This window comes from Sceloporus occidentalis, unplaced genomic scaffold, assembly GCF_023333645.1.
Source record: "Sceloporus occidentalis isolate IW3139 unplaced genomic scaffold, rSceOcc1.0.p SCAF_1, whole genome shotgun sequence".
In the NCBI taxonomy this organism is placed as follows: domain Eukaryota; kingdom Metazoa; phylum Chordata; class Lepidosauria; order Squamata; family Phrynosomatidae; genus Sceloporus; species Sceloporus occidentalis.
The window spans coordinates 217,760,847-217,788,596 of NW_028316981.1; the positions used below are offsets into that span (position 1 = coordinate 217,760,847).

General features: G+C 42.3%; 1 protein-coding gene and 1 pseudogene across 1 annotated transcript in view; one reads left to right on the forward strand and one right to left on the reverse strand.

Moving 5' to 3' along the window:
• P3H3 (prolyl 3-hydroxylase 3) overlaps nucleotides 1-27,536 on the forward strand; it is a 46,431-nt gene extending 18,895 nt beyond the window's left edge. Inside the window, exons 9-15 of the mRNA XM_089511314.1 lie at nucleotides 3,457-3,581; nucleotides 3,685-3,780; nucleotides 17,197-17,347; nucleotides 21,249-21,366; nucleotides 24,318-24,393; nucleotides 24,783-24,923; nucleotides 26,407-27,536. Coding sequence (XP_089367440.1) covers nucleotides 3,457-3,581; nucleotides 3,685-3,780; nucleotides 17,197-17,347; nucleotides 21,249-21,366; nucleotides 24,318-24,393; nucleotides 24,783-24,923; nucleotides 26,407-26,625 — 926 coding nt within the window. The 3' untranslated portion in view covers nucleotides 26,626-27,536. The remainder of the gene's footprint in view (nucleotides 1-3,456; nucleotides 3,582-3,684; nucleotides 3,781-17,196; nucleotides 17,348-21,248; nucleotides 21,367-24,317; nucleotides 24,394-24,782; nucleotides 24,924-26,406) is intronic.
• Nucleotides 25,079-25,963, reverse strand: LOC149323447 (cholinesterase-like; annotated as a pseudogene).
• Nucleotides 27,537-27,750: the final 214 nt, after the last annotated feature.

A 27,750-nucleotide genomic window follows, 5' to 3' on the forward strand; every position in this document is an offset into this window, starting at 1 on the left:
AAATACAGACTGGCCTAAATCCTATTGTTACTCCTAACTAGAGGAAACCCATTGAAATCATCTATGCATTGGCTCACCATTCAACAAGTGAGTCAACAAATGGGTCTACTCTAATTGGTACTAAGCAGTAGAACTTTGCTGAATTTAGTCATTTAGCCTGAATGAAATGTAATAGTAGACATCCTGATTGTGTGACTGATCTTGAGTGTTATTGAACTTCTCCCAACTACTAGTCTTGCACTGTCTTCTTCCTGTCCCATCAACCCGGTGCCATTGCCTGGTTTGCTGGTTATCACAGCATGCCAGCTTGCTCTCACAAATGAGTCAATAGTTCAGACTTTTGTGGCAAGGAGCAGGGCCTATACCTTTACCTGCAGCTTTTTGGCAGGAATACAAAACCTACCTCATCCAAAAAAACAAAACAAAACAAAAAAAACCCAAGGACTGCAAAATAGACACTCTGGCCTGGGTAGCAGTTGTTTGCATGAATTATTGTGTTTGTGTCTGTGTTTATTTTCTCTTGGAAAGCAAATTTGAGTGTTGAACAAGCAGTTTTTTAAACATTATAAATGAATAAAATAGTAGCATATGCCAGTAGCATCACTGAAGCTGCTGTCACCCAGTGTGGGTCCCAGAAAGGGCTGGCAGGGTGGACTTCCCATCCTCCCTCTGCCTTTTATGCTTGGCCTCCATCTGTGCAGCCGGCTGCCACCTGCCTAGATCATTATGGTCTCTGAAGGGCCCATTTCCCCAGAATCTGGCATGACTGCACATCCAGACACTGTTGCCAGACTCCAAATGAAAAGCACTGCCCATGCCTGTAGTGGCCACTGCTGAAGAAGGTGGTGCTGCAGCTTCAGAAGGGCCTGTCTAGTTGCTGCTGAGTGAGTGAGAAAGGGAGATGATGCCCTTTCTCACTTGCACAGTTGCTGCATTAGTCTCACCAGGTGTACTATCCCACCAAATGTACACTACCCCAGGTGTCACCTGGTGTGGTCCGCAGCCCCGGCACCTCCCTAGTGATGCCTCTGGGATATCCCAGATGTGATGATTTCTCGGGTTCCTTTTGATTTATCTGCACTAATGTAACAGAAAACTTGGCAAGTCTTTGACTGGACAGAAGAACAGGAGAAGGCTCAACAAACTGGAGGAGGGAAAATATTGTTCCCATCTTCAAAAAGGGGGGGGGGGGGGAGCATTCCAACAATTATCATCCAGCTAGTCTGACATCAATACCAGGAAAGATTCTAGAGCAGATCATTAAACAAAGAGTCAGTGGACATTTAGAAGGGAATGCCATAATCACAAAAAGTCAACATGGTTTCAGAGAAACAAGTCATGCCTGACTAATCTAATTTCTTGATAAAATTACCAGTTTGGTAGCTGTGGATACTGCATATCTTAATTTCAGTAAAACCTTTGACAAGGTCCCCCTTGACATTCTTCCAAACAAGCTAGTAAAATGTGGATTAGACAATACAACTGTTAAATGCATTTGTAATTGGTTAACTGGATGAACCCCAAAGGGTGCTCAACAATGACTCCTCTTCTTCATGGAGAGAAGTGACCATTGAGGTGCCACAGGGCTCTGCCCTGGGCCCAGTGCTATTCAACATCTTTATCAGTGACTTAGATGAAAGAATATGGGCCATGGTTATCAAATTTGCAGATGACACCAAATTAGGAGGAATAGCTGATACCCCAGAGGACAGGATGAAAAATTCAAAATGACCTGAATTCACTCAGTTAGTTTTCACCCAGCTTTCTAGAGTGAATTTCAGCAGGGAGAAATGTAAGATACAGTGGGCCCTCCCCTTATGTGGGGATCCATTACAGATCCCTCCGCATAAGGGGAAATCAGCGTATGCTGGAGCCCCATAGGAACTAATGGGGCTTGCACCCGCAGCACACAGCAGTGCAACGGCACACCCACACCATGTGCGCGCACCCCATTACTTCTTCCAGGGCGCATGAGGGGCTCTTCCGGCGCAGCTTTCAGCATATGCTGAAAGCTGCATATAGTGCGCCTGTGTAAAATGCAGGCACACTATACTATATTTAGGCAGAAAAAATGAAACGCACAGACATAGGATGGGAGCCACCTGGCTTAACAAGACTACATGTGAAAGGGATCTAGGAGTCCTAGTATACCACAAGTTGAACATGAGTCAACAGTGTGATGCAGCAGCTAAAAAGGCCAATACAATTCTAAGCTGCATCAATAGAAGTGCAGTGGGCCCTTCCTGACAGTAAGGGCTGTTTGACAGTGGAACACACTTCCTCGGAGTGTAGTGGAATCTCCTTCCTTGGAAGTATTTAAACAGAGGCTGGATGGCCATCTGTCGGGGATGCTGTGATTGAGAGTTCCTGTATAGCAGGGGGTTGGACTGGATGGTCCTTGTGGTCTCTTCCAACTCTATGATTCTATGATTCCCTCATGTGGGGGATCTGTTCAGGACCCCCTCTCCGCATCAGGGGAAAACATGTATGCTCAAACGCCATTGAAAACAATGGAGGGTGCACATGTGGTACAGTACAGTGTGAATACCATAGGCACCTGTGCCATTGTTTTTCCCATGGTGTGGCTTCAGCATAAGCTGAAAGCTGTACGGTGTGGGTTCACTATATAGTGTCTAGATCAAGGCAAATAATAGTGCCATTCTATTTTGCTTTGGTCTGGCCTTACCTGGAATACTTTGTCCAGTTCTGGGCACCACAATTCAGAAGGGATGTTGACAAGCTGGAGCTTGTCCAAAGGAGGATGACCAAAATGGTGAAAGGTTTGGAAATCATGCCCTGGCCTAAGAGGAGAGGCTTAGGGAGCTGGCTATATTTAGCCTGAAGAAGAGAAGGTTAAGAGGTGACATTATAGCATTGTTTATATATTTGAAGGGATGTCATATTGAGGAGGGAGCAAACTTGTTTTCTGCTGCTCCAAAGAACAGGTCCCAGAACAATGGATGCAAGCTACAGGAAAAGAGATTCCACCTCAACATTAGGAGGACCTTCCTGACAGCAAGGGCTGTTTGACACTGGAACTCACTTCCTCTGAGAGTGGTGGTATCTCCTTCTTTGGAGGTCTTTAAACCGAGGCTTGGATGTGAGTTCCTATATGGTGGGGGGTTGGACTGGATGGCCCTTATGGTCTCTTCCAACTCTGTGATTCTTTGATTCAGGTTGCAAAGTGTGGAGAATGTTTGGGTCTGAAAACTGAGCTCCTTGGGGAACAGTGCACCAAATTATATTGTTTATATTGCTGGTTTTCAAACTACTTGTGCATTTAGACAGTTAAGCAGCCTTGAAACCTTTTGAAAAAACTTTGCATGTGTGCTGCTTACAAATTAAGATAATGCATACATGGTTGGGAATATAAAATCAGCAAATTTGTCCCCCCCCCCCCCCCCCATTGCTGGGTACATCTGTACTATTCTGCATTGCCTTGCTTGTTTTTGCCAGAACCACTACCCTTTGAGGGCATCACCATTACCATGGACTCCCAACAACTCAATGGCTCCCAGAGGGTTGTCTTGGACAGAGTCTTGACTGAATCTGAATGCAACGACATCCTCCGTTTGGCTAAGGTGAGGACAAGTAACATACTCAGCATGACAGCTCTCACAAACAGAACTGACCAAAGGAAAGGGGAGCCTTATGGGATCTCTAATATGTTCACACATGTTTCAGGCAGCTGGAGGAACAGGAGATAGCTATCGTGGAAGGCGTTCACCTCATACTCCACATGAGAGATTTGAAGGCTTAACAGTGTTGAAGGCTTTGCAGGTAAATGTCTTCATAACTTCAGCATGCCTCTATTCCTGATCCTCAAGGTGCAGAGTTTTTCATCGGAGTAAAGTTCAAAGTGTTTCCTATGATGGGTATCTACACACGTACATGCAGATAGGTAAACACATGCTTTTTCTACCAGTGAAAATGGGGGGAAAGTCCCACTTCTTCCAGGGAGGAACTTACTCTAAAACAAAATGCCCCTCGATTATACTTTTCCTTGTTTGAAGCTCCACATGTGATAGCCAAAGTACATCAATGAATGGGAATGGTCAGCATGCACATAAACATGCTTATTGTTCCTTTCCATTAAAAATGGTTGTGATATTTACATAGAACATGTAATGTACATGGTTTGAAAGATGCACAAGAGTAGATGCCCTGAGTAAAAAATTGGGGCCACAAGCACGGATGAGCAGTGGACAAAGAAAAATCTGAGGGTACAAGAAATGGATGGTCCAGAATAATTAGATGGACTGCAAGTGCAGACATAGTCCTTCTTTGGAGGTTTTTAAACAGAGACTGGATGGCCATCTGTCAGGGAGGCTTTGATGTTTAGTTCCTGCATGGCAGAGGGTTGGCCTGGATGGCCCTTGGGGTCTCTTCCAGCTCTATGATTCTAAGAGGCCAAGGAAGAGCCTGAGAGAAGAATAATTTGATGATATGTGTAACATATTATTTTGCATGGCATGTGATGTTACTTAAAATACGTTTCATAGAATCATAAAATCGTAGAGTTGGAAGAGACCGCAAGGGCCATCCAGTCCAATTCCCTGTCATGCAGGAACTCTCAATCAGAGTATCCCTGACAGATGGCCATCCAGCCTCTGCTTAAAGGCCTCCAAAGAAGGAGACTCCACCACACTCCGAGGGAGTGTGTTCCACTGTCGAACAGCCCTTACTGTCAGGAAGTTCCTCCTAATGTTGAGGTGGAATCTCTTTTCCTGTAGCTTGCATCCATTGTTCTGGGTCCTGTTCTCTGGAGCAGCAGAAAACAAGTTTGTTCCCTCCTCAATATGACATCCCTTCAAATATTTAAACAGGGCTATCATATCACCTCTTAACCTTCTATTCTCCAGGCTAAACATCCCCAGCTCCCTAAGTCGTTCCTCACCGGACATGGTTTCCAGACCCTTCACCATTTTAGTCACCCTCCTTTGGACACGCTCCAGTTTCTCAATGTCCTTTTTGAATTGTGGTGCCCAGAACTGGACACAATATTCCAGGTGGGGCCTGGCCAAAGCAGAATATAGTGGCACTATTACTTCTCTTGATCTAGACACTATACTTTTATTGATTCAGCCTAAATTTGCATTGGCCTTTTTAACTGCCGCATCACATTCTTAACTCATGTTCAACTTGTGGTCTACTTAGACTCCTAGATCCCTTTCACATGTAGTCTCATTCAGCCAGGTGTTCCTCATCCTATATCTGTGCATTTTATTTTTCCGCCCTAAGTGCAGTACCTTACATTTCTCCGTGTTGAATTTCATTTTGTTAGCTTTGGCCCAGATTTCTAGTCTATTCAGGTCATTTTGAATTTTGATCCTGACCTCTGGAGTATTAGCTATTCCTCCTAATTCGGTGTCATCTGCAAATTTTATAAGTATGCCCCCAATTCTGTCATCCATGTCATTGATAAAGATGTTGAATAGCATTGGGCCCAGGACATAACTCTGTGGGACCCCACTGGTCACTTCTCTCCAGGATGAAAAAGAGCCATTGTTGAGCACCCTTTGGGTTTGACCAGTCAGCCAATTACAAATCCATGTAACAGTTGCCTTGTCTAGCCCACATTTTACCAGCTTGTTTGCAAGAATGTCATGGGAAATTTTATCAAAGACCTTACTGAAATCAAGGTATACTGTATCCACAGGTTTCCCTTCATCTGCCAAGCTGGTAATTTTATCAAAAAAAGATAAGATTTGTCTAGCATGACTTGTTTCTCTGAAACCCATGTTGACTCTTTGTGATTATGGAATTGCCTTCTAAATGTTCACAGACTGTCTGTTTAATGATCTGCTCTAGAATCTTTCCTGGGATTGATGTCAGACTAACTGGATGATAATTGTTGGGATCCTCTTTTTTCCCCTTTTTGAAGATGGGGACAATGTTTGCCCTCCTCCAGTCTGCTGGGACTTCTCCTGTTCTCCAGGAGTTCTCAAAGATTATTGCCAATGGCTCCGATATTACATTTGCCAGTTCTTTTAACAGCCTTGGATGTAGTACCCCTGGAGACATAGAAGATTATCGCACTGCGTTCTGAGACCGTTCTCATCACGTGATGAGAACGGAACGCATTTGAGTATACCGCACAGTATGTGTTCCAATCGGGTTCTCAGAACGCTTAAATGCGTTCCAAATGTGTTCCAGGAGGGTACAGATATGAATGTGTTCCCAGAGAGCTGGAACGGGATGAGAACGTTCCAACAGAGGTGTGTGCGGTATTCTTATGTGTTCTCAAATCCGTTCTCGCATTCCTCCGTCTCCTGATTGGCTGAAAGAATGCCCTTCCCTTTTAGTCCTCCAAAGTCCTAGAGCGTACTAATTTTTTCTTTGCTCTCCCATGTATGACATGCCCCCGTCTTTGACAAAAGGATTTTATCCTATTCTCTGCATACACACACGTGTGTGAGGTTTTTTTTTCTGTGCACGGGCACAAAAAAGCAGAAATGGAGACATTACATAGACATAATGCATAGCACTAAGTATCACAGGTTGCATGTTTGCAAACTGTTACCGAGTCGCAAAAGCAGAGGATACAAGTGTCTCCGGAATTGTCACAGAGTGACTTCTGTCGCCAGCATATTGCAATGTGTCTAGACATATTTATCTCTGGAGTTGTGTAAGTGACCCATCTCTGTTGTGTGTAGGCACAATACACCATGATATCCGGGGGCTGGGGTTTAAAGGACATCTGGGGTCCGCGGATGCAGCGACACCGAGGGCAGCACTAGGAAAAGGGGGGAAATATTCTGAGCGGGGGGGGGGAACCTGGAGGTTTCTCAGTTTTTTGTCTTTTTAAAACCTCTGTCGGGCTCTGAGGATTTGGGGCTGGCCTCCCTGCGTGCTTATGACAGATTGGGCTTTTTCCAGCTCGGCTTTGGGGCTTCTCCTCCCCCTGCAGATGATTGACAGAGGAAAGGGAGGCATTTAGGGGCAAATTTAGACTGGGGATTGGTTGTTCGGGGTCACATGTGCGGAGGCAAGGAGACTATTGGATGGCCGGGTTTTGGGTATTGAAGCCATGGAGGCCATAATGGATGAGGGGTGCTGGAATGCTGGGAAATATATGCAAATTAGCTTTAAATTTTGGACAAAACGAGCTCATAACAGCAAAAGGAGCGGGTTGTGGGCAGCAGGACAAACGGTATAGGATCGACCATATAGAAAGAGATGTCATAGAGCAAGGAACGGCGATACTCGCCATGACACGAAAGACAGTGGAAATGTGTGGGGTCTGGGTTGCTCTTGATGCCAAATTGCTCAGTCGTGGCTCCTGTCATGGGAGCTCGACATGCCGCTGTATGCTGTTATCCTTGTGGGTGACACAGAAAAGAAAGGAGTCGCCTGCAGCGGGCAGAATTCTGGAACAGCATTAAAGCCTCTCATGAGATGCTTTAATGGGCTGCCAGAAGACCGCTGGCCAATATGATCCTGTTCTGATACTGTGTGACCTACAAGGATGACAGTATATTTCGGCCTGCACAAAAAGAGGCGGGGAACTTCCCCGCCTCACATTCTGGTAAAAGAAAAGAAATAGAAAAAAACCCCTTCCCTCCCCAGTGTCCCCTGAAGGTCTCTTCCATTTTGGGAGAAAGGGTGGGGGCCATGTAGAAATGCATGCAAGGCGGAGTTTCCCACACTATAGACATCCATAGAGGGTGTGCCGGGGATTGGCAGCATGCTGGCTAATATGCAAATGGATCTTCTTCTTTGAAAAGCATGAGCAGCCCAAAGAAGAGTATTAACTAAGCCAAAATTACATCTGAGGAAGTGGGTTTATGTGTAATGTTGACCATGGTTTTCATTGCTGGCTGGTAAAATTATTTTCAAAGAACTGTTCTCCCTCCAGCATGTTAAAAAAGGGATCATTTCTGGATTTCAGGAATTATGTTCTTTTTCATCTGTAATCTGTTATGCATTTGAGAAATTATTTCATATTCAGAATTTAATTAATATTAGAATTTGTTTATAGTTCTGCACAATTTGCCACTCAAAACTTACCATTGCTGATGGATCATTAAGCAACCATGTATATCAATACTCTCTGCCTGAATATTATTATTGTTATTACTGGTAAGCTTTATTTGCCAAGTGCTGAAAGTTTACACAGCAATCTATTTCCATTGCTTTTAATTGGGATGATTTTTATTTTGTAGAACATTTCTACTTGCATGTATAAAATAACATGTATGGCCACTCTACCATGCATTTGGGATTGTTGGAATGAAGACACTTCTTGGTCACAAAGTACATGTAAAGGCTGTCAAACAGAAGCAGTATGATGTGGGCTAACTTTACAGGGGCCAACTGGTAAATGTCATACCAGCATCTACCTTGACTGTTTGGAATGCTAGCTTTTCACAGCTAAGCGAATTTGATATCTGGATAAAGGTTGTTATGTTACCTCTATCTTTATGAAACTATGTACCTTTGATGCTCTTGGCAGTGTGTATTTCCTGTACTTGGTGGCATGGTATTCAAGAAATTATCAATCTGCCAGTCTGAACAGCTATTTTTATATAGAAGTAAAGGACACTACTGTTAAGCATGGCAACAGATGTGAGTTATTAATTACAAACTGCATTTATTACACTGCGACGCAATACAACAAAACAATCTTCTCAATCTGTAATATAATAACAAACAAATGATTACCCAGAAATTGGGTTATCACACTTGTTAAAAATAAAGTCTGGTTCCCTTGGAACAACATATATGTACCATATGCAACTTTGGATGCAAGTCAAAAAAAGGTTTTATAAAAAAAACATAAGTACCCTTTTTAAAAAAAGGACAATCATAACTTCGTTATCATCGATCGATGCATGTTATTTGAAAACAAAATAACATCCATCTTACGTTAAGAGTACAGTACTGTGTCCAAACTCAAAACTTGTATTCAATAACAATGCAGTAATAAAAACATGTGTGAATACAATTAAGTGTTGGATGTTTTCTGCAGATGCAATTCAATTATATTTTCGATTTTCTTTAGTCTTCCATTCATTTTCTGTAGTACTCCCACAATTTTCCGATTGATATTTTCCTGCGTTTTCAAGGAAGATTGCACTGTACAGACAAAAGATATATACAAAAAGCTTTTAATAAGACAGTTTATTGCAATGTATTCTCTGTTTAACACAATATGTTCATATATTTCTTTTTATTTACTGTCTTGAAAGTAAAGTTTTCGTGATATTCAGTTCTCCGGTATATAGATTTAAGTTATTAATATAAACCTTAATCCTTATATGACCACCACTCTATTTTGAAAAAGACAATGCATATTTATTTAAATTCACCTGACTGTTGAAGTTCAGTTATGTAGCTGGGTACAAGAGTTTGGGGTTCTGGCAAGATGTCTCCACTACAGCAAGGTTCATCTATAGTATCTGCATGTTGATCCATATAAAAAAATTAAAGAGATAACTAGATCAGAAATTGTGCATTGAACATAGTAAGAATACTCTAGGAAAACTGCAGGTTGATAATACAACTAAAAATGTAGGACATCAAAATGTCTCCATCTTTTTGCAGTTAGAAAAAAGTAAGAAAACAGAGTGGCAATGCTGTTGTCTAATAATTTTATCCTCCATATGTACACCCATCTATCCCTTCCTATGTTGGAAAAGTATGGCGACCTCAGGGCTGGTAGTCCATTGTAGTGTTTTTTCCTTTTGGAAACTGATAAGGGAAGTAGCCTAATATGATATTGATATAGTGACTGTCTTTAGCAACTGTTCCTTATGGCTACAACACTGGAGGAATTCCATGGCATACTATGCAACAATGAGCCTTTACTTGTAAAGCTACAAACTTACCCGAGGGATTTTTTTCCTGGGAGCCATGGTTCCCCGCCATAAGCCACAGCTCTTTCATTAGGGGGAAAAAGGGTGGTTGTTTTTCTTTGGGGGGTGATGGCCCAAAACTATTTAGACTGGCCAAAAATTTTTCACGCGTCATTTTGAACTTCATGTACACCTCTTCGGCGGTGCGGTTGTAGCCATGCATTTTTAATTGCTCTGCTACCTCTCTATGCACAGGAAGAATGGGTACAGAACGGGACCTCATGAGCGTCTTTAATTTTCCGCTCCCCCTAACACTTCTCAGGAGCAGATCAATCTCCTTATTGACCCATTTGGATCCCTTACTACGCGCCATCACTGCTTCCCAATAACTTCGGCCACTCCGAAAAGTCCAGCGGGAAGAGGGATTTGCAACGTCATCACTGTGCAGGGATTCTTGGCGCCAAAACTAGACTTGCGCCCTCTAGTGCTTTTACTGCAGTGCCGGGAGTTTGGGAGTGCAGAGAGCCAGCATCAGCAGCTAAGTGCTAACGCAGAAGTTTATTTCACAGCCTCTATAATTAAATTGCAGACAGTATTATTTTATACTTTCTGTAATTAGGAAAGCCATGGATAGCCATGCAGTGACCGAAAGCAGTGCCTCCGCACAAGCAAGGGGGAGGGTGTGGAGTGCCAATGAAGTTTTGGCCTTATTGGAGATATGGAAAGAACAAAAATTGCAGACCAAATTAAAAAAGAATTACAGAAATTTGGATAAATTTAAAGTTGTATCTGATGAAATGGCAAAGAGGAACCATGTCAGATCTGCCGAGGAATGCAGATCTAAATCAAAAAAATTGAGATTTGAGTACAGAAAGGTTGTGAAACACAATCAGAGAAGTGGAAGCAACCCTATTACATGTCCCTTTTATAGGGAACTAGAGGAAATCTTTCATGGGGATGTTAGCATCACCCCTAACAGGTTATCCCGAAGTCTTGATTTTGAAAGGGAGGGTGAAACCACAAATGTGACTCAAGAAACCGCATCCACCTCCATGGCTAACACAGGCGAAGGAAGCACCCAAGAGACAACTACCAGACAAGACAGTGATGAAGGCAAGTTGCCCATCTGTAATGCCTGAAGATTTCTGCTATGTGCGTGACAACATTATTTTGTTAAAAAGACAAAGGCTTTACTCTTTTTTTCCCCTTGCATTTTTCAGATTCTGATGACACTTGTCTCGATGACACAGTCATTACGATACCTGTCACAATTTTGGAAAGTGGACCTACGCAAATAGCAGGTAGTCATATATAAATTTATGTCAATTTCTGGATCTCTGTTTTCTTCATAAATATTGTGAACCTGTATATGTGTTCAAAAGAAATAACGTTGGTGTTTAATGCTCCACTTTGAAGGTGCGACTGGAGAACAATTGGGTGACTTGGAAAGACGTGCAGATGATACAAGCGGTAGAAGCAATGGTAGGTAGCATCTGCTTTTCTAAGAAAATTCTTTGTCTACAACCCTTTACATGATGCTACCATTAGAAATAAATTTCCTTCCTGTGGGCTTAATCTATTTTCACTAATTTTTAAATTTCAGTACCTAACGATCCAGAGGACGAACCACCCAATGTATTGCTGTCTCCTGGAACAAGGCTGCGTTCAAACAGGAACAGGAATCGTCGCGCCAGAAGAGGAGAACATATTGCGCGCACTATAATGCAGAGTGCAAGTCGAGAGGCCCAACTTACCCGGAGAACACAGGAACGGTTCATGGAAATTGTACACGACAGCATGAAAGACTGTAGGAGGACAGAAATGGAACTTGTAAATATTATGGAGGAAGATGTAAGGAGAAGTGCACAGGACAGACAGAGAATGTTGCAGTACATGGAGACCATGACTGAACTGTACCGGAGGAAAGTAGATCATGAATGTGCACTTCCAACGGGGCAACATGATACTGTTGCCCAAGGAACTATGCACACATCATTCAGGGCATCTCCGTGTGATATTCCTCCTTCAACACCAGGCCCAGCTGTCTTTACAGATTTCCAGGAGCAACCATCCACATCGGATTTTGGTGGGAAATGTCAAGGGAACAATTCCCCTGAACTCTTTGATGAACTTCCTCCTGCTTATGCTCCTGATGGTTGTCCTGTCACTCCTAGTAGTGAAATTAGAGATGGTGACAACACAGTAGAGAACATCAACAGGGATGTTCGGAATGTTGTTGCAGTCACTGATCCCCCAGAAAATGAAGGCTGCATTGGAACCGTGCAATGTGTGAGCAATGCAGGAACATCTTCCTTGCAAGGCGCAGTTGCACCTGTTCAAAACCAAGATAAACCATGCAGTTCTCGTACTGGGAGGATAATCAAGAAAAAAAAAATATTTTCCCCATAAGGGAAACATATAGGGAAAAGGTTCTGTTTTGAAACCTCAGATATGTTTCAGCATTCTATGTTTACCCTGTTACGTGCCCTTTGTGACCGATAAAGAGGGACTTAAACCATTTCTCCTTGAACCACAGTAAAATTTCATGTTCATGTTAAGGAAAGGTTTTGTATGTCACCATGTATATATGGATATGTTCTCACCTAATGTATATACAGTGTATATAAATGCGTGCTTTGTTGACATAATGGAAAACAAGCCACCAGACGGTTTTTTTCCAAAAGAAAAAGGATATTTAATCGTGTTTTAAAATGTTAAGTTATATTGTTGATAAAATACAGCTGTGTTCTCAGAAATTGGTCTACCGTCCTTAATATACCTAAACATTTCCACAACAATAGCAACATTATTCAGCAATGGTTTCTAGAACAGCCTTCCTTTTGGTTTTCAAGGTAGGAAACATGATGTATTAATATAAATGTAATATAAACAAACCATTTTTACACCATTGTTTTCCTATATTCCCAAAAAAGGATATTTGAAACATCAATATAGCAATTGTATAACACTTCAAAATAGATTTCCAAAATTTGGGTAAACCATGAAGCTAATCTATAACAGTCGGGTATTTATACCCCACAATAATATAAACACCACTAGCAGAACCTGATTGGGAAAAAAAAAGTTAAAAGAAAAAAGAATCTAAACAACCGTGATTCAACATTGCCGTCTGGTAAAGTTATTCACATGTTGTACATGACATGTTGTCAAACACATGTATATCAACATTTATAGATTGATACAAAGGTAAACCAAGAAGAAACGTTTGGATCAGATCAATGCTGTTGCCATAACTGAGGTGATGTTATGAAACATCAAATAATGTCAGTTTCTGGTGTTAACGACCCAAAATAATGTTAGTTACTGCAGATCTAACAGTTTGACCCTCTTTTTTGTGATTTGTAGAGTGTCCTCTGATGTTATTCGCTAAAGCGGGGAGGACAATTTTCGCAGGTGGCTCTACATCGGGATCAAGCACTTCTCCCCTCGTCTCGCAAATATTGTGCAGTATGGCACATGCTGTGACAACAGAGATGAAATTTTCCTCTTTCACAGTTAGTCTACCAGACAGACACCCCCACCTAGATTTCAATCGCGAAAAAGACCTCTCCACCACGCATCTTGCCTTGCAATGGGCGGTGTTATAAGCAAGTTTGTCAGGTGTTAATTCTCCACGATATGGTGTCATGAGCCATTTCCTGATTGGGTAGGCACCATCCCCTATAATCAGTGGTGGAATGGCTACATCGTGGACATGAAGGGTGGGATTTCCGGGCACAAAACAGCCTTCATCCATCACTTGACAGATAGCGGAATTGGTAAATATGTGGCTGTCATGAGATCTCCCACAATTCCCTACTTCAATGTCAATAAACCTCCCACTGTGATCTGTAGTTGCTTGCAGAACAATTGAAAATCCCTGCTTGCGGTTGATGTATTCCTCTCTGCGTCCCAGCGGTGGGCAAACAGAAATATGAGTGCCATCAATAGCTCCTATGCAGTGTGGGAATCCGAGTCTCTGAAATCCATCCATAATCTGAAAAAAGGCAAAGGTATAATAAATTTGGGATATCAAAAAGGTGGGTTAACATATTTCATATCAGATGATGCATTATTATTATTATTTTTTGGTATATAAAACTGGGATCAAAGAGACAAAAGCATAAAAAGGGCAATAGAAATTATTATGGTTTATATATATACCTAGAACACACTGAAGGGGAATCCAGATGTTACTTGTTCACATATCAACTCTTGCAAATACATCAAGGTACATTTTTTCAGAATTGCAAACCACAACAGCACATCTGGATAAGAGAGAGGCCAGCAGCAGAGATGCACCTATGAAGTGCATGCTCCAAGCCCAGGACCACCCCCCAGCACAGCTGGATAAGAGAGAGGCCAGCAGCAGAGATGCACCTTTTAAATCCATGCCCCAAGCCCAGGACCACCCCCCCAGCACAGCTGGATAACAGAGAAGCCAGCAGCAGAGATGCACCTTTTAAATCCATGCCCCAAGCCCAGGATCATTAACCCACCCCCATAATTGCAAAGGTAATTTAAAGCCTTTCTTTTTTTCCCAAACAAGGAAAAGGCAGGATGTAAACATATCTTAATGGTATTACATAAGCAAAACCTATCTATCTTTAGATATGCATTAATGCATTTGCACCCAGAAGTCTTAGGTTTAAAAGTAATATTGATACACACCGTGTGGTAGTTTCCAAGCTGGATAGTTTTCCTCAGCAGCAGCTTCTCCATGGCAAGGCACACCTCGATGGCGATTTCTGCAGCTGTGGATGCTCCAACCTCGAAACGGGAAGCCACCTTCCTATACATCAGAGGGCTTGAGAGCCACCAAATAGTCAGGGCCACTCTCTTCTCCACCGGGATGGGACTCCGGAATCTAGACTCCCCACGCTCCAGCTCTGGTCTCAAGATGCTGGCCAGATCAAAAAGGGTTTCTTTAGACATGCGGAAGTTAGAAACCCACATGTCGTTATCCCATCTCTGGAGGACTTCGTCACTCCACCAGTTGGTCCGCTCCCGGGGTTGCTGCCACCAACGTGGGATGCGAGGCCAGGTCGCCATCCATGCCAGACAACTGGATATATCAAGATTGCCGCTGGCAGCCATGACTGCAATCTTACTCAGAGCAGCCCTCCGGCGCGAAATGAGGACCAGTGATTGAGCAATGCGACTCATTCTTCTCCTTCTTCGCTCTTCTTCTTTCTCTACCATGCTCACAAGATCAAACCATGCTTTCTCCGACGCCATCTTTACACCCCACAAGGAAGTCACCGGACGACTTCCGGTTAAAAACAACCACCGAGTGGCGACGTCATTGGTACACCGCCCCCAAGATCTAATACGCATGCGCTATAGCAAACCGTTCTGAGAACGGTTTCAAGAAAAAGGAATCGCAGTGCGGTAAACTGCCGTTCTGATCACGTTCTCATCACGTTTTGATTGCTAATGCGGTAATATCCGTTCCAGGAACGGTCTCATCACGTGATGATATGGAACGTTCTCAGAACGCAGTGCGATAATCTCCTTATATTCATTTAGATTAACAAGGTATTCTTGTACTATCTCTTTGCTTATTCTGTGTTGAGATTCCCCTATTCTGTCCTCTGCTCCATTATCCTCAGGTTGAGCACCCTTTTCCTTTTCTGAGAAGACTGAGGCAAAGAAGGTGTTGAGTATTTCTGCCTTTTCTCTCTCCCCTGTTAGCATTTTGCCATCTTCTCCATGCAGTGGCCCTACCATTTCCTTTTTCTTCCTTTTGTTGCAGACATATCCCAAAAAGCCCTTTTTGTTGTTCTTAACCTCTCTAGCAAGCCTGAGTTCATTCTGCGCTTTAGCTTTTCTGACTTTACCTCTACACAGGCTAGCTATTTGTTTGAATTCCTCTTTGGTGATTTCCCCATTTTTCTATTTCTTATACAGTATATGTTCTGTTTAAAACATAGCTCAGTTGAGAGTTCCTTAGTCATCCATCCTGATTTCTTGAGACACCTCCCATTTTTCTTTCTCACTGGAACTGTTTGAAATTGCGCCTTCAGTATCTCCTTTTTGAGAAACTCCCATCCATCCTGAACTCCCTTCTCTTTTAGTATTTCTGACCACGGGATCACCCTCAATACTCCTCTAAGTTTACTTAAATCTGCTCTCCTAAAATCTAGAATGTGTGTCTGACTATGCCTGGCTTCTCCTTTCCATTGTATAACAAACTCCAGGAGAACATGGTCACTTCCACCTAATGATCCCACCACTTGCACCCCATTAACCAAGTCATCCTTGTTGGTTAGGATCAGATCCAAAATAGCTGACCCCCTTGTTGCCTCTTCCACCTTTTGGAAAATGAAATTGTCTTCGAGGCAAGTGAGGAATTTGCTAGACTTTGAGGATTTGGCTGAGTTTGAATTCCAGCAAATATCAGGATAGTTGAAGTCACCCATCACTACTACATCTCTCCTTTCTGAGTGTGTGGTCATCTGTTCTAGAAAGGCGTCATCAAATTCCTCCATCTGACTGGGGAGTCTGTAGTAAACTCCCACCATAACATCCTTGTTGTTTCCTTCTTTTATCCAGATGCTCTCCACCTGGCTTCCAGTATTGATGTCCTGAATCTTCACTGGTGTAAATATCTCTGACATATAGTGCTATTCCTCCTCCTTTCCTGTTTGGCCTATTTCTCTTTAAAAGGTTATAGCCCTCTATTTCTACATTCCTGTTCTGAGACTCATCCAACCAGATTTCAGCTACTTCTCTCCTTCTCCTCTCTGTGGCAGGAACTGCGTAGGCTTGCAAGTGTGTTTCATTCATTCACAGAATATGGGTGTGATTGCCTTTCTCATGCTAGTTCCTGTCATTCTTGTCCTCTCTTGCTTTTGCCTGGTTGCCCACAGTGCCTTATGAGTCCTGGTGCTTCAGCCTTGAATTCTTGAATAATTATGGGAGCTCTCTTTTGCTACATTTAACTTTTGGACCCTTTCTTCAGTTCTGTAGGGTGGCCAGTTGTAAAGGAGGAGGAGAAGGCTTTAAACCATTTATAGTTGTGCTGATCAAAGAATCTGGTGGATGGTGCAGTTTGTCATGCAAGGACAACCAGGCATCTAGCATTGCAGGCAGGAAAAGAAAGCAGCTGAAAGAAACAGGAGGAGTAGCCATAGCACTTTCTTATCTTTCTTTACTGACACCTTAAAAGGTAAATGCACATGAATTCAAAGGAGAAAGAAAAACACAACACTTACCTATTAAAAGTTATAGGTGCCACCTCCTCCTTCACCATTTTGTTAATGGTATTGTTCCATATTGAGCTGAGTGCTGTCTTCATTCTTTTCTTCTTTCACCATTACATTCACACAGATTAATCATTTCTATAGACAAGGATTTTCACCAGTAGTGTGTGGTGGCATTGTATTTTATCTTCTAGCTGGCAGAGGAGGGTGCTGTGAACTGGAGAGATGCTAAGTTACTTCTGCAAGCCAGTGAGAAATCCAGGAAGATTGTGGAATCCTACTTCACCCCTGGGAAAGACCTTCATTTTTCATTCACACATCTTGTGTGTCGCACAGCTGCAGAAGGTAAGGAACTCCTTCTTGACCTTTCTGTACACATATTAAGAATCTGCACTATAACTGCTCCACAGTGATGAAGAGTCTTCTCTATTAATAAATGTCATTCATTGAACTACTGTATTTTAAGCCTGTAATATGTTAACAGTTGTAAACTGATTACTATAAAATGAGCAATTAATAGATCTGTTAAAAATGGTGCAAACAATTTAGACAAATTCATCCGGAAGACTGAATACAGGGGACATATATGGTTCCATCATCTGCGGTGCATACACTTCTCTTCCAAGGGGTGAGAAAGCCCCAGACCTTAATTTCTTATAATGTGATCACTGGACACTTATCACCCTTCTAGAGTAAAAGTTTTACTTACATAATAATAATAACAACAACAACAACAACAACAACAACAAATATTTATTTATATCCCGCCTCTTCCGATTGAGGATTGAGGCAGGTAACAACAAAGAAAATACAATATACAACAATAAAAACAACAAGCCCCACAAAACCCTGACCCAACCCTCGCTCCCAACTATAAAATTAAACAGTAAAAAAAATGTTTTAAAAGTACATAACAATACATCAAAGTTAAAAACAAATCACAAATAATAAAAATAATAAAAGGGGGATTCAATTGGTTCTGGACATTATCAATCGAGGAAGGCCTGCCGGAAGAGAAAGGTTTTTGTCGCCTTTTTAAAAGCCTCGAGTGAGGATAATTGGCGAATCTCTTCCAGCAGGTCATTCCAAGTTTTTGGAGTGGTGACAGAAAAGGACCTCTGGGAGGTCACCGCCAGTCTGGTCTTCCTAGATTGTAAAAAGTTTTTCCCCGAGGATCGGAGTGTACGGAAAGGATTGTATGGGAGGAGGCGTTCCTTCAAGTAGACTGGCCCCAGGCCATGTAGGGCTTTATAGGTGATAACCAACACCTTGTACTGAGCCCGGAAGCTAATAGGCAGCCAATGTAGTGATTTTAAAATAGGTGTAATATGGTCGAGCTTGGATTTTCCAGTGCCCAGTCTGGCTGCCATGTTTTGAATCAATTGGAGCTTCCGGACGTGGCACAAAGGTTGCCCCATGTAGAGTGCATTGAAGAAATCAAGGCGAGAGGTTACTAGAGCATGTACGACCGTTTCTAGGTCCCGCTGCTCCAAGTAGGGGCGCAACTGACGTATCAGCCGAAGCTGATAACAGGCACTCCTGGCTGTCGCATCAATCTGAGAAGACAGTTGAAGCGACGAATCCAGGAGCACCCCCAAGCTGCGGACGCAGTCTTTCAGGGGAGGTGTAACCCCATCTATGTTATTTTGGCCATTTTGATGCCCTCATCACGTGCTAGGGTTGAGAGGTGTCTGGAAACGCCACCCTGAGGCAACCCTAGCTAGTGATGAGGGCGTCAGAAAGGGCCGGTCTGTACCAGCCCTATGTGCCTTTAACAGCAGAAAAATATTTTAAATGGCAGATAACATGGAGTGACATATATTCCATGGGACAACCACAGACTGCCAAACCAGGAGTACATGGCATGAGGTAAAGTTACAGCATGATATTGTTTTGGTTGCATCTGGGTAGACTTGTCCCCAGACTGTGCTGGTAGTTGGCTTTCTCCTCGCCGACAGAGTATACATCTGATATATATGTACAGAACTGAATTGAACTGAACTGAAACAGATACTTAGAGATGCAAAATATTCCACCAAAAGTTTCAATTTTGTTTGTATTTGTGTTTGAAATTTCAGATGAGAATTTCAGCTTTGAATATGCACCAAAATTCAAAGTACTGGATATTCACATCTTGTCTGATTTAATTTTGGAGCATACACCGGGTCCTTGGTGTCCATTGGGTTTTTGGTTTCAGGACCCCCCATGGATTACAGAATCTGTGGATGCTCAAGTCGCATTAAATACATTGGCATAGCAAAATGGTATCCCTTATATAAAATAGAAAATTAAGGTTTCCTATTTGGAATTTGTACCTTTAAAAAAATATTTTCAAGCCATGGATGCTGGAATCAGTCAATAAAAAAATCAGTGGATAAGGAGAGCCAATTGTATATGAAATATGAAATTTCATAAGCTGATAGCCCAGCTGTCAAATATACCTGCCACAGTCCAACAAGAGAAATCTACATTGCTAAGACAGTCATTTAAGTACATCAGCAAAGTGGATCCAGATGCACAGTAGTAATCGGGGCCCTGCTGAAATGTTCTGAGTGGGTTTACTTTGACTCAGAAGCACTTTCCCATCCAGGGCCCATCTGTCACTATGCATGCCTAATTACAATTGGCCCTCTGTTGCCATGGATTCAACCATCCATGGCTTGACAATATTAAAAAATGTATATAATTTCCAAAAGCTATTATCTTTAATGGAATTTGAGAATGCATTGTTTTTGGTATCCACGGGGGATCCTGGAACGAAACCCCAGTGGATACCAAAGGTCCACTGTAGTTGCCCAATGATCAATGTCACTGCATCCTGAAGTAAAACTGTGCATCTAGTATTCCTTGGGTCTTTATTTTATTTGCTTCATTATATTTTACTCATTATATAATTACTTCATTATATTTTACTCCTGTTCTTCCAGACAGTAGATATGGTCTCATTCTTTCACCAGCCTTTATCCTTGCAATGATGTTTGAGATAGCTTAGATGTGAAAGACAGTAACTGGGCCAAGGTGGACTTCGTGGCTAAGCAAGAGATTTGTGTATCATCTCCTTGTGTAATATTCCCAGGGGGAGAGGAATAAGATGACTGCTGCACAACTCTCTTGCTGGCTGACTAACATTAGCAAGAACTCTCAGCAAGGGTCTAAGCCCAACGCTGCATACCATTGGCTCTTGAGAGTTGGCAAATAGGATGTTCAGAGAATAGCCTATGAAAAGTCACTATCCAAATTCATAGTGGGGGATTTGGGAAAAAATCCTGGAGTTAATTTCTTTTCAGTTCTACACAAACCATTGCAGTGTCATTGCTTTGTCTTGGGGCATATTGATTTAGGTACATTGATCAAACAGGAAGAGGGCTCTCTAATACTGGCAACGGTTAAGATGTTAGCCAAGGTCTCTTTTCACAAGTGATGCTCAAATCAGTTTGTTTGTTTGTTTCGGGGGTTGCCTTTCCTGCATTTCCTGTTTTTAAGTGATTTTCTCTTTTTTAAAAATTATATCCTATTTAAAAAAATAATATTGTAATAGTTTAATACCACTTTAATTGTCAGTTTTTTAATTGTACTGTGTTTGAACTGTACTGTGTTTTTTAAGACTGCAAGCGACTTTGGGTCCTAATCTTGGGAGGAAAGCAGGATGAAAATAAATATTATAGTAATATAATAATATTGCCAAGCTGCATATATGCTCCCAGATTTGGTACCTCCCTTTCCAAACAATGTCTGCATCTCTGCTTGCAGCTGGATTTCATTACACTTCTCCAATTCCACTGGTTTTCAGGCTGATGTGGGCAACCAACAATTATTTTGTTCCAATTTGCAAGGGACCAGCACTAAATTTGTGTCTGTTGAATACAATTATTCCCCCTTTCATGGAAACGTGCCAGGGACCAGTAGCCAGTGGCTCAAGTATTGGCGCTTGTCCATGGCCCACCACTTTGAGTAGCCTTGACCCACGCTACTCCCACTGAAGTAAATTGGGAGATGGGATGAATTACACCTTTGCAAATTAACAATTTGGATTTTTTTCCAATGAACATCAAATTGCAGAAGCTCTGTCTAAAAATAATTGTACTAGTCACCCAGATGTGGTGGTTCTTGTAGGTTAAAAACCCCTTTTGTCTTCATTAAAAATTTTGAGTAATAAAAGAAAGTAAAGAGGTAGTCTTTTCTTGTGGCTTTTGAAGTAATGAAAGGCTGTCAGGAGCTAGACAGTCAATTACTTTTATTCCTTTAGGAGAACAAGAAGGTCGCATGGACCTCAGCCACCCAGTCCATGCTGACAATTGCCTCTTAGATTCAGAGGGAAACACATGTTGGAAGGAACCCCCTGCCTACATCTACCGAGACTACAGGTAACGGTTAACATAATTAAAAGTATTGCTAAGAGTCACAGGTGTGTGTGTACATGCACAGAACTTTGCCCTCTTCTAATACAACCACCAGCAGCAGCAGCAGCAAAAAAAGTCTTACCATGTATTTTGGAAGAGTTGCAAAATCCTTCTCCAGTTTGGAAAGGTTAAAGAAGTTAATAGTGTAATGGCAGCCAATAGACCTTTTTCCACAAATGAATTTTTACCATTCCAGTTCCATCACTGTGAAAACCTGTGCAACTATTTTTGTCAAGAACTTGCCTTGGAATAGCAATAAAGGTTATTGGAGACAAGGCAAATGCATTTAGAGGTTGTGGTATTTGTTGTTGTAGTTCTTGTGGTTTTTAAAATAGCTAGACAAGATTTCTGTTGTTCTGGTATTTTCCAGCACCAGCTACATTTTATTCCTACATTCAAGAGGGTTTCTTTTTAATGTTGAGATGTATTAGAACAATGTGTTCCTTCCCTTTCCTTTTTTTAGAATTATAGTGCTGCAGTATGTCTCTGAAATGGAATTTTTCACTCTAACTTTATAATTCCTTTAAAAAAAACCAGAGAAGGGGAAAAATGCTTTTCAAATCATAGGATCATGTGAACAAAACACACCCATGTTTTAATAACCATTGGAAAACCCCTAGTGCAGATCCCAAAAATAGCTAGAAACAGCACCCCAAAACAGTCCCCAAATAGTCATGGGAGCAACAACAACCAGTAAAGCCTAACAGAACCCAAGGAGCTCAGCTATATCATGAGAACAATTTGATTATCCTGGGCAAACAAAAGGCCAGGCAAAACAGACAACAACAAAACTCTCTTTAATTGGACTGAATGTTTAATTTTTTTTAAAAATTGTACCACCAATTATTTTAGCTATTTTGTTTGTATTGTAAGCCGCTTTGTGTCCCGTATTGGGAGAAAAGACAGGTTGCAAAAGCCTGTCAGATTAGAATCATGGAGTTGGAAAAGTCTGCAAGGGCCATCCAGTCCAGCCCCCTGCCATGCAGGAAATCTCAATCAAAGCAATCCCCAACAGATGGCCATCCAGCCTCTGCTTAAAGACCTCCAAGGAAGGAGACTCCACTACACTCCACTGTCGAACATCCCTTACTGTCAGGAGCTTCCTCCTAATGTTGAGCTGGAATCTCTTTTCCTGTAGCTTGCATCCATTGTTCCGGGTCCTGTTCTCCTGTTCTCTGGAGCAGCAGAAAACAAGCTTGCTCACTCCTCAATATGACATCCCTTCAAGTATTTAAACAGGGCTATCATATTACAAAGGAATCCATAAGGACCAGAAACTAGAATATGAACCATGAAAACGGAGATTCCACCCTAACATTAGGAAGGACTTCCTGACTGTAAGAGCTGCTTGACTGTGGCATGGGCTGACTTGGAAGGTGGTGGAGTGTCCTTCTTTGGAGAACTTTAAACAGAGTCAAGCCTCACCTGGAAGAAAAGGAGCTTGGGATTGTTGTTGGTCATTTGCAAAGAAGGCAAATGAAGGAGTGCTGTTCTACCAATTCCTTCCCTCCTTTTTTGTGTACTTTTCCCATGAATAACCTGGAATTGCCCCATAACTGCTTATTAACAGGGAAATCCTGTGCATGGTTTGCCAATAGCATTTCATTCACGCTATTGCAAATGTGTGGAAGCTAATAATGATGCATTCATGCTGTCGGGGAGTTTTTCCTGACTGCACTTCAGCACAGGCAATTTGCTCTTATTGCTAGGATCATTTTTGCAGTAGATTTCTGTCTGATTTTGAGGTATAGGGCACTATGTTATTTGAACTGTATATGTATATATCATGTTGTTAAATATAGAAATTTAATTTTGTTCTGTTTGGGACAGAACCATATATTTTGGACACGTGCAGTGGCCTGATAATGATGCATGAGTAAAACATCCAATGACGATATATAATGATACAGCAATGTGATTGGCTTTTGTATGCAGAACATGACTGCACTTTTGTTTCATTTTTATTTCATTCTTATAGCCGGATTACATGACTGTGTAGAACTATAGATCATTATAGCACTATGCTTCCGTTATCTTCTAATAGCACGCTTGTTGTGGAATTGGCTCTAGTGTGATAATCTCCTTAGCCTGCATTAATAGAAACATAGTTTTCAAATTGAGGGAAGTAATAGTCCCCTTATAGTCTGCACTGGTCTGGCCTCATCTGGAGTACTGTATTCTCCATCTTTTCACCACATTTTAAGAATGACAGGCTGGAATGAGTTCAGATGAGAACAACGGATATGATAACAGGCATGAAGAACAAAACATATGACGAAAGGTTAAGGGAACTGGGCATGTTCAGCTTGATGAAGAGAAGATTGAAGGGTGCCATGATCACACTCTTTAATACTTCTGGGGCTTCCACAGAGAGGAGGGTGCAGGCCTGTTTTCTGTTGGCTCACAGGGCAGGGCTAGGTCTAATGGTTCTAAGTTACAGGAGGGTAGATTTGGACTGAACATTAGAAGGAACTGCTTGACAGTGAGAGCAGTTCAACAATGGAATCAATTGTCTACAGAGGTGGTGGGCTCTCCTTCTCCAGATGTCTTCAAAAAGAAGCTGGATAGTTACCTATCTGAGGATACTCTAGCTGGAGATCCTGCACTGAGCAGGACATTGGACCTGGTGGCCTTAAGGGCTCCTTCCAACTCTGTGAGTCTATGGTTCCATGGTTTTAGGTGCTGCCGCCCTTCTTGCGTGCTCACAAGTTTCCCAGAAGGGTGTGGCTGGGAAAAATTGGAAAGAGAAAGCTTGGCTAGATTGAATTTCCACCAGCTCTGTCTCTGAGAGAGGGTCCCAGCAAACATTTTGTTAGCTGGTCCATGTGTCAGTTGGCAGTGAAAATGATCAAAGAATTGTGGAATGATTTCAAGCTGCCCATATCACTAAATGCCACTCTTCCATTTCTCTACAGTGCAATCCTCTACTTGAACGATGACTTCCAAGGGGGAAACCTCTTTTTCACTGAAACAGATGCTGTGACTATGACAGTGAGTCTGGGCTGAAGGGGAAATATGGGAACAGGAGAAGAGGAAGGTCAGCTGGGGAAGGAAAGCTGCCATCACTGTCAAAAAGACTTTCCCCTGTCAGCCAAGGAAATTCAAATTTGGCAGTCAAAAGCAAATTCAACCAAATTTCACCCTGGGACAGATATTAACTCCTTCTTTACTGGCATTTCTAGTTCCCTGCTTGTCTCTGCATTCCTTTATGTCCATGTCCAATCCTGCATGGTACTTTTTGCTCCAGAGCAGGCAATATGTCATCCATTGTTCATAGAGGAATCTCTCATTTTTGGGAATCCAAGAGAAGATAGCTGCAGGAAAGGAACAGAAGGGAAGAAAGTTGTTGATTTACCATCTCTCTCTTTCTCTCTGTCTAGGCCCAGGTGCGCCCTAAGTGTGGAAGGCTGGTGGCCTTCAGCTCTGGTGGAGAGAATCCCCATGGAGTGTGGGCAGTGACCCGGGGGAGGCGATGTGCCATTGCCCTCTGGTACACTCTCTCTCCTGAACATGCAGAACAGGTAACAAAATAAGGAGTCGGGGAGGGAGCCCAAGGACTTCTCCAGAGTGCACATATCTGGGTGAAATGATGGGAGAAGCCTTTGTCCAGGCAACAGGCAAGGCATCACTTAGCCACTTCTCACACACTTTCCCCAGTAATGCATAATTCTTTGGCTCAGTACTGTTTCAGTCTCTGTGTCTTGGAAATTGCTTCCTGTAAGAGACAGTGTGTTACCAAACAGATAGGGCAACTCAGCACAACGGGACACCCCAGTCCAGTTAGGTGCATCTTCAAAGTGGGAATGGTGCCTGAAGATGTAGGCAAAATCAGGCCTCCAGTTTCTGCCATCCAGGTGGTCACTTCAGCCACAGGGCATAAGAAAAGATGGTCCCCTGAAGCTTTGACCATCACATTGTAATACCGCTCTTCCCTGTTCTTCCATTGGGTGTAGATCAATGCTGCAGCCTCAACAGCACTGTCAGAAGCCTTTGGTGCCACAAGATGGAGGCCCTCCAATAACTGGTTGAGACTGATCAGGCTCTCGCTGGATAAATTAAAATTAGGAGCATTGTCTGTGCTCTCATTAGGGGGGAAGGCAGTCAGGATGGTCTTAACAGGAATACTCTGGGCTTCTAGAAGGTTCTGAGGATCATCTAGAAGGAATTCCGCATCTGTTGTTGGCACAAAAGTAGTATGTGTCAAATCCCTTGGCTCAGTATCAGGTAACTTCTACATGAGCTCTCCTGAATCCTTCCTCTTCAGGCAGCTCACCACATCTCTGTCATCATTCTCTGCACAACCCAACATCTGGCCTACAGTTCTCACTCTGACCTTGGCCTCCTCAGGACTCACCCAAGCCCAGGGGGAAATGGCAGCTCCACTGTGTAAAGTGGCCTGAGCAAAGACCTGTTGGCTGCCTGGTGAGAGAAGGCCCAGAACCCTTGGATATCTTTTGTGGACTTCCACAGGACATGTCTCTTTTTGCCTGTGGCACAGTCTGGAACTACTGTAGGAAACACCATGGCCAGCATGCTGTTCAGTAATTGCAGCATCATACATCTGCTTTGCACCATCCCAGTTTACTTTTGCAATGATCCAAAATCACCTCAAAACCTACCTTTTCAGCAGCACATCCTCCTGCCCCTTACATGGCCAATTGCTTGCTGCCAGAGAATAAGGGGATGAAGGGAACACAACCAGCTATTTTCCATTGGCTTGACATGTTGCAACCAGCTACAGAAAGAGAGCTGCTCACTCCACCCCGCCCCCCCCCCCCCCCCCACTCTTCAGCAACATGGAAATGGCTGTGTCAGGGAGAGATAGTGTTGCTGTAAAAAGGCAGGCTTTGGGGTAGCACCAGGAGACACAGCAGTGGAGATGCAGCCATGTCTCCTGATGTAGGATCTTGCCCCATGTCTTTGCATGGGCTTTCATGAGTAGGATATTTTCATATGACCAAGTGTTGTTCTATTGATTCCTTCCCTCCTTTTTTGTGGTTGCAGGAAAGGGCCCAAGCAGAAGAACAGATGAGACAGAAGGAAAGAGAACAAGAACCTTCACATCCAGATGACAAAGAGAATGCCGACACTGGACATAATCACAGAGACTCACCAGAGCCCCCTGTTTCTAAGGGAAGAGCCAGATCCACCAGCCGAAGGACAAAAACAGATTTGGAGTCTGGAGTACAGTCCACAAGGCTGCGAGCCAGAGATGAATTCTGAGCATATTCTTCATGCACCAGCCTTGTGTATTTCAGAGGCCTGTAGAAATGAATGATCTGTTCCTGTTTATTGCTATGCTGATTTTTCTACAATAAACTGAAGAAGTCTGCCTTGCAACTTTATGACATCCTAAGAAATGAAATGAGAATGTGACTTTCAACCCTGGACCACCGTGTTAGTCTGAGAATCATTTTTTAAGCAAGGAGGCCAGGCTTGCAAGACAGTGTAGAAGAATGACTAAAAGAGACTGAACCCCTCCCCTGTTCAAGTCACCACTCAACTACAATATTTGAATATGAAGTACTATGCAAATGTTCAATGTCCTTCCTCCAGCCCTTTCTTTCACATTTCTGCTGGAATAGCTGGGAAGTTAGTTGAGTTTGCATTTTAATGCAAGATTAAACCATTTGTACTTCCTGTACCCTCACCTAGATTTAAACATGAATTGTGGAGAGAAAATTGTGCTGTGATTTACTACAAAAAGTGTTGAAATGTATGCACATTTTTGGAAAACATGTACACAGAAAAATGTATGGGAGAATCCATAGAAAAATGCATTGGTGAGAAAGATGTACAGCAAATATGTGTGTGTCTTGAGAAACACAAATGAAAATATGTAGAGCATTTTGTGTATAGAGTTGGAATGTGCTTGGGGCAGTAAAACAACAAACTTCAACAGATTAATACAATTCTGCTGTTGCAATGTAACTAAAAGGAAATGAAAAACAAAATAGTCTGTTTTAATAAATGGTTATGAGAATTATTATTCTGAGGGAAACACAGCCCTATAGAACCAGCCAGGCAAGAATCAGAAATGGTCAAGAAAAAAACTGGGAAAAGTTGAGAATCTGATGCCTCTGTGACCAAAGGAAACAGTAACATGGTGAAAAGATGAATGAGAAATGCTAAGAATGTGTTGCATCAGCTAGTTTTCTGGAATATGTTGCAGGAACACCTCCAGATCTGCACCAGAATTTGAATAAATCATTGTCCTGCTTCCAGATTAATTTCAGCCACATGTTCTAATAGTATGCTTGCTTTAAAAAGAAACGTAAATGTAAATGTTTTAATATTTAGGATGTGAAATTCTGTATCCATATACATTGGCATCTGTTCTCCCTGTAC